The following is a 10,237-nucleotide window of genomic DNA, read 5'->3' on the forward strand; positions in this document are numbered from 1 at the left end:
CTCCTTGTGATCTCCCAAGCATGGATTTCATCTTCATTTTCTAGACCCTAATTTTCTAATTATCTAATTTCTTTGAATTATGCCAGGACTACCTCAAAGGGAGGGGGCAGCAGTGGTTCAGTGGTAGAATTCTCGCCTTCCACACGAAAGACCCATATTAGATTAGCAGCCAGTGTACCTCAAATGCAGCCACCACCCGTCTGTCAGTGGAGGCTTAATCCTGAAGAGATTGCTATGATGCTAAACAGGTTTCTGCAGAGCATTCAGACTAAAACAGACTAGGCAGAAAGGCTTGGTGATCTACTTCCGAAAATCAGCCAGTGAAAATCCTGTGGAGCACGATTCTACTCCGACACACGTGGGTTCGCCATAAGTTGGAATTGGCTCCACAGAAATTGGTACTGGTACCTCAAAGGAACCAAATTTTTATGCAGCAGTAATCAATATTAAAAATCTGAGCAAGCATATAAGAAAGGCTGTAAAGTCGAGTTAATGATGGTCCCATCAAACCCTTACCTCTGTTGAAGGAAATTGATATGTCAGAGCTTGGAAGGGTAATATCTTGCAGGGCCATACCAGAATGAAGAAGCCAAAGAGGAAGCCAAAGTAGCCTTACTTACAATAGAATGAATCGTTCCATTGCCTGACACTTTGCTAGAGGTTAGAAGTTCCTTTGGTAGTTGGCACTGGGACCTTTCATTTATAACAGTTGTACTCAATGGGGAAATAAATAATGATACTTAAAATTATTGATAATAATGTTCCTATCTATGTCCCTGCAATGGCATCATGGTGGAAAAATAAAAGATAAATACTGCATTTGTTCCAGGATGCAACAAGAAGGATCCATGTGTCAACAGATCAAGGGGACACCTGGAGCATGGCCCAACTCCCTTCTGTGGGACAGGAACAATTCTATTCTATTCTGGCAGCTAATGATGACATGGTGTTCATGCACGTAGATGAACCGGGGGGTAAGAGCTGTTTCACTAAAGTGGCCCAGCCTTGAATGCATAGAGATACTAAGCTTCAAGCCCTTCTTACATGTCATTTTTCCCCTCTTACTCCTAGGAATTTCTTAGTGTCCTACTGAATACCCTATCTTAGAGCTTCTATTAAAAAGGCCACTTGTTTTGACACTCCAATATAGTTTGTGTGTATGCTCGAGTCTTTTAGAGCAGTGCTTCTCAAAGAATGGTCGGTGGACTGGTACTGATTCTCAAACTGTCATAAGATAAGTACAGAAATTGAGAGCAAGTGTTTAGAAACTCTTACAGTCATTTAACAAAGAATTTTATGTCTGTTGAATCTAATAATAAAAAAGTTGAGGCCTCTGTTTTATGTCTTTTCGATTTCACTTTTCTAGTCATTAATTTTTAATATATTTTACAAAAGCATCAGTTTGTTACACGTTGACAATAAAAAAAAATTGATCCTTCACCACAGATAGTTTGAGAAGCATTGTTCTAGACTATAAAATTATAAAGATGCCTAAGATATGAATCTACGCACAGTGTCTCTGCCACCAAAATAGATCTGGGAAGAGCTTTTCTGTAGCATCTGATTAATTCGTTCAACAAACTAAGCATCTGTCATATGCTGGGCACTAAGCTGGGTATTAGAATTAAATATGTGCATGAAGATCTTGAGCATCAGCCTTGATTAACTCTGAGGACTGCATCTACTTCATGAAGAGAAACAGTTTGCTGATGTGTATATGATTGAACTACTGTTTTTTTCTCTATCCTCTCCCAAGACTTAGTGTTTTTGTTTGCTTGCCTATTTCAGATACTGGATTTGGCACAGTCTTTACCTCAGATGATCGAGGCATTGTCTATTCCAAGTCCTTGGACCGACATCTCTACACTACTACAGGCGGGGAGACAGACTTTACCAATGTGACCTCCCTCCGTGGGGTCTACATAACAAGTGTGCTTTCTGAAGGTGAGTGTGAGCACAGCTCTCCTTCTGCCCTGCCCCTTCAGCTAGGAGTTGAAGCTTTCAGGGAAACTGATGGTCCTGTCCCCCTAGTAGTGTTGCTTGCCTAGCCAACACACCTACTCATGTAAATTATGGCTCCTATTTTAAATAAGTTATAGTGAATAGAACTAGGAGAGAGCAAAGCAAAAGCAGGTAGAAAGGAAGATTTTTTTGGAGGATTCTACAGGCATACCTGGTTTTATTGCATTTTGCTTTATTGTGCTTCGCAGATACTGCATTGTTTTTACAAATTGAAGGTTTGTGGCAGCCTTGAGTCAAGCAAGTCTGTCGGTGCCATCTTTCCAACAGCATATGCTCACTTCATGTCTCTGTGTCACATTTTAGTAATTCTTGCAATATTTCAGAGTTTTCATTATTATTATATCTGTTATGATGATCTGTGATCAGTGATCTTTGATGTTACCGTTGTAATCGTTTTGGGGAGCCACGAATCACGCCCGTGTAACACAGCGAACTTGATCGATAAATGTGTGTTCTACTGTTCCACTGACCAGCCATTTCCCCGTCTGTCTCTCTCCCTCTCCTCAGGCCTCCCTATTCCCAGAGACAGAACAATATTGAAATTAGGTCAGTTAATAACTCTACAGAGGCCTCTAAGTGTTCAAGCGAAAGGAAGAATCGCACATTTGTCACTTTAAATTAAAAGCTAGAAATGATTAAGCTTAGTGAGGAACGTATGTCAAAAGCCAAGATAGACTGAAAGCTAGGCCTCTTGTGCCAGTTGGCCAAGTTGTGAATGTAAAGGAAAAGTTCTTGAAGGAAATTAAAAGTGAACATAAAAATGATAAGAAAGCAAAACAGCCTTAATCCTGATACGGAGAAAATTTTAGTGGTCTGGATAGAAGATCAAACCAGCCACAACATTGCTTTAAGCCAAAGCCTAATCCAGAGCAAGGCCCTAACTCTCTTCAATTCTGTGAAGGCCAAGAGAGATAAGGAAGCTACAGAGGAAAAGTTTGAAGCTAGAGGAGATTGGTTCATGAGGTTTAAGGAAAGAAGCCGTCTCCTAATCGTAAAAATGCAAGGTAAAGCAGCAAGTGCTGATGTAGAAGCTGCCGCAAGTTATCCAGAAGATCTAGATAAGTGATGAAGGTGGTTACACTAAACGACAGATTTTCAATGTGGACAATACAACCTTGTATTGGAAGAAGATGCCATCTAGGACTTTCATATCTAGAGAGAAGTCAATGCCTGGCTTCAGAGCTTCAAAGGACAGGCTGACTCTCTTGTTTGGGGCTAATGCAGCTGGTAGCTTTAAGTTAAAGCCAGTGCTCGCTTACCATTCCGAAAGTCCTAGGGCCCTTAAGAATTATGCTAAATCTACTCTGCCTGTGCTGTAGAAATGGAACAACAAAGCCTAGATGACAGCACATCTGTTTACAACATGGTTTACTGAATATCTTGAGCCCACTATTGAGACCTACCGCTCAGAAAAAAGATTCCTTTCAGAATATTACTGCTCATTGACAATGCACCTGGTCACCCAAGAACTCTGATGGAGATGTATAAAGGAGATTAATTTTGTTTTCGTGCCTGCTAACACAACATCCATTCTGCAGCCCATGAATCAAGGAGTAATTTAGACTTTCATGTCTTAAATACATTTCATAAGGCTATAGCTTCCACAGATAGTGATTCCTCTGATGGATCTGGACAAAGTAAATTGAAAACCTTCTGGAAAGGATTCACCATTCTAGATGCCATTAAGAACACTCATGATTCAAGAGAGGAGGTCAGAATATCCACATTAACAGGTGTTTGGAAGAAGTTGATGCCAAACGTCATAGCTGACTTTGAGGGGTTCAAGACTTCAGTGGAGGAAGTAACGGCAGATGTGGTGGAAGTAGCAAGATAACTAGAATTAGAAGTGGAGCCTGAAGATGTGATTGAATTGCTGCAATCTCATGATAAAATTTTAACAGATGAGGAGTTGCTTCTTATGGATGAGCAAAGAAAGTAGTTTCTTGAGATGGAATCTACTCCTGGTGAAGATGCCGTGAACGTTGTTGAAATGACAACAAAGGGTTTAAAATATTACATAAACTTTGTTGATAAAGCAGCGGCAGGGTTTGGGAGGATTGACTCCAATTTTGAAAGAAGTTCTGCTGTCGATAAAATGGTGTCAAACGGCATATCATGCTACAGAAAGGAAGAGTCAATTGATGCAGCAAACTTCATCATTGTCTTATTTTAAGAAATTGCCACAGCCACCAAATCTTCAGTAACTGCCACCCTGATCAGTTAGCAGCCATCAACGTCGAGGCAAGACCCTCCACCAGCAAAAAGATTACAACTCCCTGAAGGCTCAGATGATGGTTAGCATTTTTTAGCAATAAAGTATTTTTTAATTAAGGTACATACATTGTTTTTTTCCCCACACGTCTGTAAGTTTGCCATACTGTGGTGGCTTGTGTGTTGCTGTGATACTGAAAGCTATGCCACTTGTATTTCAAATAGGAGCAGGGTCACCGATGGTGGACAGGTTTCAGCAGAGCTTCCAGATTAAGACAGACTAGGAAGAAGGAGCTGGCAGTCTACTTCTGAAAAAACTGGCCAGTGATAACCTTATGAATAGCAGCAGAACATTGTCTGATACAGTGCCAGAAGATGAGCCCCTCAGGTTGGAAGACACTCAAGATGCAACTGGGGAAGAGCTGCCTCCTCAGAGCAGAGTTGACCTTAATGACATGGATGGAATTGAGCTTTCAAGAACCTTCATTTGCTGATATGGCATGACTCAAAGTGAGAAGAAATAGCTGCAAACATGCATTAATAATCGGAACATGGAATGTACGAAGTACGAATGTAGGAAAATTGGAAGTTGTTGAAAATGAAATGGAATGGATGAAAATCAGTATCCTAGGTGTTGTTGTTAGGTGCCATTGAGTCGGTTCAAACTCATAGCAAACCTATGTACAACAGACGAAACACAGCCTGGTCCTGCACCATCTTCACCATCGTTGTTATACCTGAGCCCGTTGTTGGCAGCCAGTGTCAGTCCATCTCACTGAGAATCTTTTCCGCCAACCCTCTCCTCTACCAAGCATGATGTCCTTCTCCGGGTACTGGTCCCTCCTGATAATATGTCCAAAGTATGTGAGACAAAGTCTAACCATCCTTGCTTCCAGTGAACTCTCTGCCTGTACTTCTTCTTAGACAGATTTGTTTGTTCTTCTGAAGTCCATGGTATATTAAGTATTCTTTGCCAACCCCATAATTCAGAGGCATCAGTTCTTCTTTCCTTATTCATTGTCCAGCTTTCCCATGCATATGAGGCAATTGAAAACACCATGGCTTGGGTCAGGCGCACCTTAATCCTTAAACTGACATCTTTGCTTTTCAACACTTGAAAGAGGTCTTTTGCAGCAGATTTGCCCAATGCAATATGTCATCTGATTTCTTGACTGCTGCTTCCATGGGCGTTGATTGTGGATCCAAGTAAAATGAAATCCTTGACAACTTCAGTGTTTTCTCCGTTTATCATGATGTTGCTTATTGGTCCAGTTGTGAGGATTTTTGTTTTCTTTATGTTAAGGTGTAATCCATACTGAAGGCTATAGTCTTTGATCTTCATCAGTAAGTGCTTCAAGTCCTCTTCACTTTCAGAAAGCAAGAGTGTGTCATCTGCATATCACAGGTTGTTAATGAGTCTTCCACCAATCCTGACGCCATGTTCTTCTTTACATAGTTCAGCTTCTTGGATTATATGCTCAACATACAGGTGGAATAAGTACGGTGAAAGGAAACAACCCTGACGCACACTTTTCCTGATTTTAAACCATGCAGATATCGCCTTGTTCTGTTCCAATGACTGCCTCTTGGTCTAACTACAGGTTCCTCATGATCACAATTGTTCTGGAATTTCCATTCTTTGCAATGTTATCCATAATTTGTTATGATCCACACAGTCGAGTGCCTTTGCACAGTCAATAAAACACAGGTAAACATCTTTCTGGTATTCTCTGCTTTCAGCCAGGATCCATCTGACATCAGCAATGACATCCCTGGTTCCACATCATCTTCTGAATCCAGCTTGAATTTCTGGCAGTTCCCTGTTGATGTACTGCTGCAATCGCTTTTGAAAGATCTTCAGTAAAATTTTACTTGTGATATTCATATTGTTTGATAATTTCTGCATTATGTTGGAACACCTTTCTTTGCAACAGGCACAAGTATGGATCTCTTCCAGTCGGCTGGTCAGGTGGCTGTCTTAGAAATTTCTTGGCATAGACAAGTGAGCACTTCAGCACTGCATCCATTTGTTGAAACATCTCAATTGGTATCCTGTCAACTGCTGGAGCCTCATGTTTTGCTAATGTCTTCAGTGCAGCTTGGACTTCTTCCTTCAATACCATCAGTTCTTGATCATATGCTACTTCCTGAAATGGTTGAATAATACCAGTTCTTTTTGGTACAGTGACTCTGTGTATTCCTTCCATCTTCTTTTGATATTTCCTGTGTCATTCAATATTTTGCCCCTAGAATCTTTCAAAACTGCAACTCCAAGCTTGAATTTTTTCCTTCAGTTCTTACAGCTTGAGAAATGCTGAGCATGTTGTTCCCTTATGGTTTTTCAACTCCAGGTCTTTGCACATTTCATTACAATACTTTACTTCTGTTTTCTCAAGTCAACGTTTGAAATCTTCTGTTCAGCTCTTTTACTTCATCATTGCTTCCTTTTGTTTTAGCTGCTGTACATTCTTGATCAAGTTTCAGAGTCTCTTCTGACATCCATTTTGGTCTTTTCATTCTTTCTTGTCTTTTTAATGACCTTCTGCTTTCTTCATATGATGTCCTTGATATCATCCCACAACTCATCTGGTCTTCGGTCATTAGTGTTCAGTGCGTCAAATCTGTTCCTCAGATGGTCTCCAAATTCAGGTGGAATACACTCAAGGCTGTATTTTGGTTCTCGTGGACTTCTGACTTTCTTCAGCTTTAACTTGAATATGAGCAGCTGATGGTCTGTTCTGCAGTCAGCACCTGGTCTTGTTCTGACTGATGATATTGAGCTTTTCCATTGTCTCTTTCCACAGATGTAGTCTATTTGATTCCTTTGCTTTCCATCCAGTAAGGTCTACATGTACAGTCACCATTTATGTTGTTGAAAAAAGGTATTTGCAATGAAGAAGTTGTCGGTCTTGCAAAGTTCTATCATGTGATCTCTGGCATCGTTTTTATCGCCAAGACCTTATTTTCCAACTACAGATCCTTTTGTGTTTCCAACTTTTGTATTCCAATCACTAGTAATTATCAATGCATCTTCAGTGCATGTTTGATCAACTTCAGACTGCAGAAGCTGATAAAAATCTTCAATTTCATCGTCTTTGGCATTAGTGGTTGGTGCATAAATTTGAATAGTGGTCGTATTAACTGGTCTTCCTTGTAGGCATATGGATATTATTCTATCACTGACAGTACTGTACTTCAGGATAGATCTTGAAATGTTCTTTTTGACAATAAATGTGATGCCATTCCTCTTCAATTTGTCCTTCCCAGCGTAGTAGACCATATGAATGTCTCATTCAAAATGGTCAGTACCATTCCATTTCAACTCACTAAAGCCTAGGAAGCTTTATCCCTTGAGAAGGGATATCATGCTTGGTAAGGTAGGGGATCATCAAAAAAGAGGAAGACCCTCGATGAGATAGATTGACACAGTGGCTGTAACAATGGGCTCAAACATAGTAATGATTGTGAGGATGGCGCAGGACTGGGCAGTGTTTCATTCTGTTGTACATAGAGTTGCTATGACTTGGAACCGACTTGACAGCACCTAACAACAACAGTGTTTTTTTAGACATAATACTATTACACACTTAATAGACTACAGCATAGTGTAAACATAGCTTCTGTATGCACTGGGAAACCAAAAAATCTGTGTGACTTGCTCTATTGTGATATTCCCTTTTTTGCAGTGGTCTGGACCCTAATCCACAATATCTCTGAAGTATGCCTGTACGTTGTTTACTTCATACTAGTCTTCTGTGTTAAGAGATTTAAGCCTACAGGAATGAGCCCGAATTTAAACCACTAACTGCTTTTTTCCCTGTAGCGGGCAGGGCAGTAGCAAGCCAAGGTTCTTGCATTCTAGTTGATGGCTCTGCAAAGCTCAGCTTTACTGAGGCCCAGTTACATAAATAAATGCATTACTCTAAGGTAAAAAAAAAAACTCTTATTAAAGTTTTATTTATGTATTTACTTTTTGATAGGAGGTGGGGGCTGTTTATTTTTATTTTGTAAAGACCTTACAGTGGTGTACAAGGTCCTAAGCAGTGTGGCCCCTTGCTGACCTCACCTCCAACTCCTCTCCTTCACTCACTCTCCCCAGTCACACTAGCCTCCTGCCTTAAAGTAAAATTCCTTATGCACACCAGGTAACACACACTCCAGGTTTAGGGGTTTGCACTGGTTGTCCCCTCTGGTTCCCCAGCTATTTGCAAGGCTGATACCTTCCTCTTTTGAGTCTTTGTTTATCTGTCACTTTCTCACTGAGACCTGTCCTGACTATCCTATTTAAAATTCTAGTCTACCGTCCCCTACCCACGTGTACACACTCTTCATTTCCCTTCTGTTGTGCAAGTTTTTTTCCATAGTATTTAATTTCTAACATACTATATAATGTACTTATTTACTATGTCTGGTGTTTGTCTCACCTTACTAGAATGTATATTTCAGAAAGATTTTTGTCTGTTTTGTTCACTGATATGTTCTCCCAAAGGTTTAGAACAGTTTCTTACAATTTAGGTACTCAATAAATATTTACTGAGTAAGTGAATTTTCCTATTGCCCTCATTTGCTTTCTTATTTCTTTTTCCTTGGAAAATTTAAGGCATCTTGTCTCAAAATTTAACTTGCAACAGTTTATATCACTGAAAATAAAAAATGGGGAAGAGACATGAGAAGGGAAAGAAAAAAGATATAAGAGATACAGGATATGGGTTAATGGAGAGTAATTAGAAATTATTTAAATTTATGTACACGACATTAAAATCTTGAGAGTTCCCAAAATCAGATGTCGTAGCCTTGTCTGAGTAAAGATTAGGGTGCCTTCCCATTGTAGATTTTACCTCCAAGGCAAGTAAGGAAGGAGAGTGCACATCAGTCTTTTAGTGTTGGTAAGGAGATACAAGGTACGTTTTTTCAGGAATATCAGTTCTGGATGGATTCTCAATTCACCTGGGTCCTGTTCAAGTGGGAAGCCTTTTTAAAATATCATATTTAGAGTTGAAAATCTCGTGTAAGCCTTTTTTCTCTCCTGATTTTTATTGGATACCCAACCTGATGAAGTGTATAACTGCATCTGTCCCTGCAATTCAGTAACTAAAATGGAGTGCTCGTAACAACGAATGAGGGTGAGGTGTGCACAGCTTGACAGAAGTAAAAAATTTCACTAAAATGTACACAAGAAAAAAGGACCAGTTGATAATTGCTAAGGCATATACAACAGCGATAATAGCCAAAAAATATGTGTGTGGGTATATATGTATGTATGTAGACATATATGTGTATAGATATGTATATGTGAATATATATAGGTGTGCGCAAATGAATATGTATATGCATATATGTGTGCATATATAAAGCACAGGGGGACACAGTTATGGATACCTCTTAGATGTAACCAAATACCTCATGGGATTGACTTCGTGGATTTGAAGGATTAGGACTATAGTCTTGCGGGACATCTCAGTCAGTTGGCATAATACAGTTCATGAAGTTTACGTTCTACATCCTTATTTGGTGAGTAGCGTCTGGTGTCTTAAAAGCATGTGAGCGGCCATCTAAGATACAGCTATTGGTCTCTACTCATCCAGAGCAAAAGAGAAAGAAGGAAACCAAAGACTCAAAGAAGAAACTAGTCTAACAGACTAATAGTCTACATGAGCCATGGCCTCATCTACCCTGAGACCAGAAGAAGTAGATGGTGCCCAGCTGTCACTACCAACTGTTCTGATCAGAGCTATAATAGATGGACCTTGGTAGAGTGAGAGAAAAATGTGGGACAGAATCTCAAATTTCTTTAAAAAAAGCGAACAAAAAAAAGCCAGACTTAGTGGATCGATTGAGACTGGAAGACTCCCCAAGACTATTGCCCTGAGCCCCCATAAACCACAGCCTCCTCTAATCTGAAACCAGAAGAACGAGATGGTGCCCGGCTGGCACTGCTGACCTTTATGACTGGGATGGCAATAGAAGGTCTCAGTTAGAATGGGTAAAAAAAAAAAACATAGAA

At 40.0% G+C, this 10,237-nt stretch overlaps 1 protein-coding gene across 4 annotated transcripts in view; it reads left to right on the forward strand.

The window, feature by feature from the left end:
• The window catches only part of SORT1 (sortilin 1), an 84,519-nt gene that overhangs the window by 59,202 nt on the left and 15,080 nt on the right, over positions 1 to 10,237 (forward strand). For all 4 annotated transcript variants that reach the window (XM_023742178.1, XM_023742180.1, XM_023742179.1 and 1 more), the window contains 2 exons: positions 830 to 974; positions 1,789 to 1,944. In XM_023742178.1, coding sequence (XP_023597946.1) covers positions 830 to 974; positions 1,789 to 1,944 — 301 coding nt within the window. The remainder of the gene's footprint in view (positions 1 to 829; positions 975 to 1,788; positions 1,945 to 10,237) is intronic.

The sequence above is a fragment of the Trichechus manatus genome, unplaced genomic scaffold (assembly GCF_000243295.1).
Source record: "Trichechus manatus latirostris isolate Lorelei unplaced genomic scaffold, TriManLat1.0 scaffold00204, whole genome shotgun sequence".
NCBI lineage: Eukaryota > Metazoa > Chordata > Mammalia > Sirenia > Trichechidae > Trichechus > Trichechus manatus.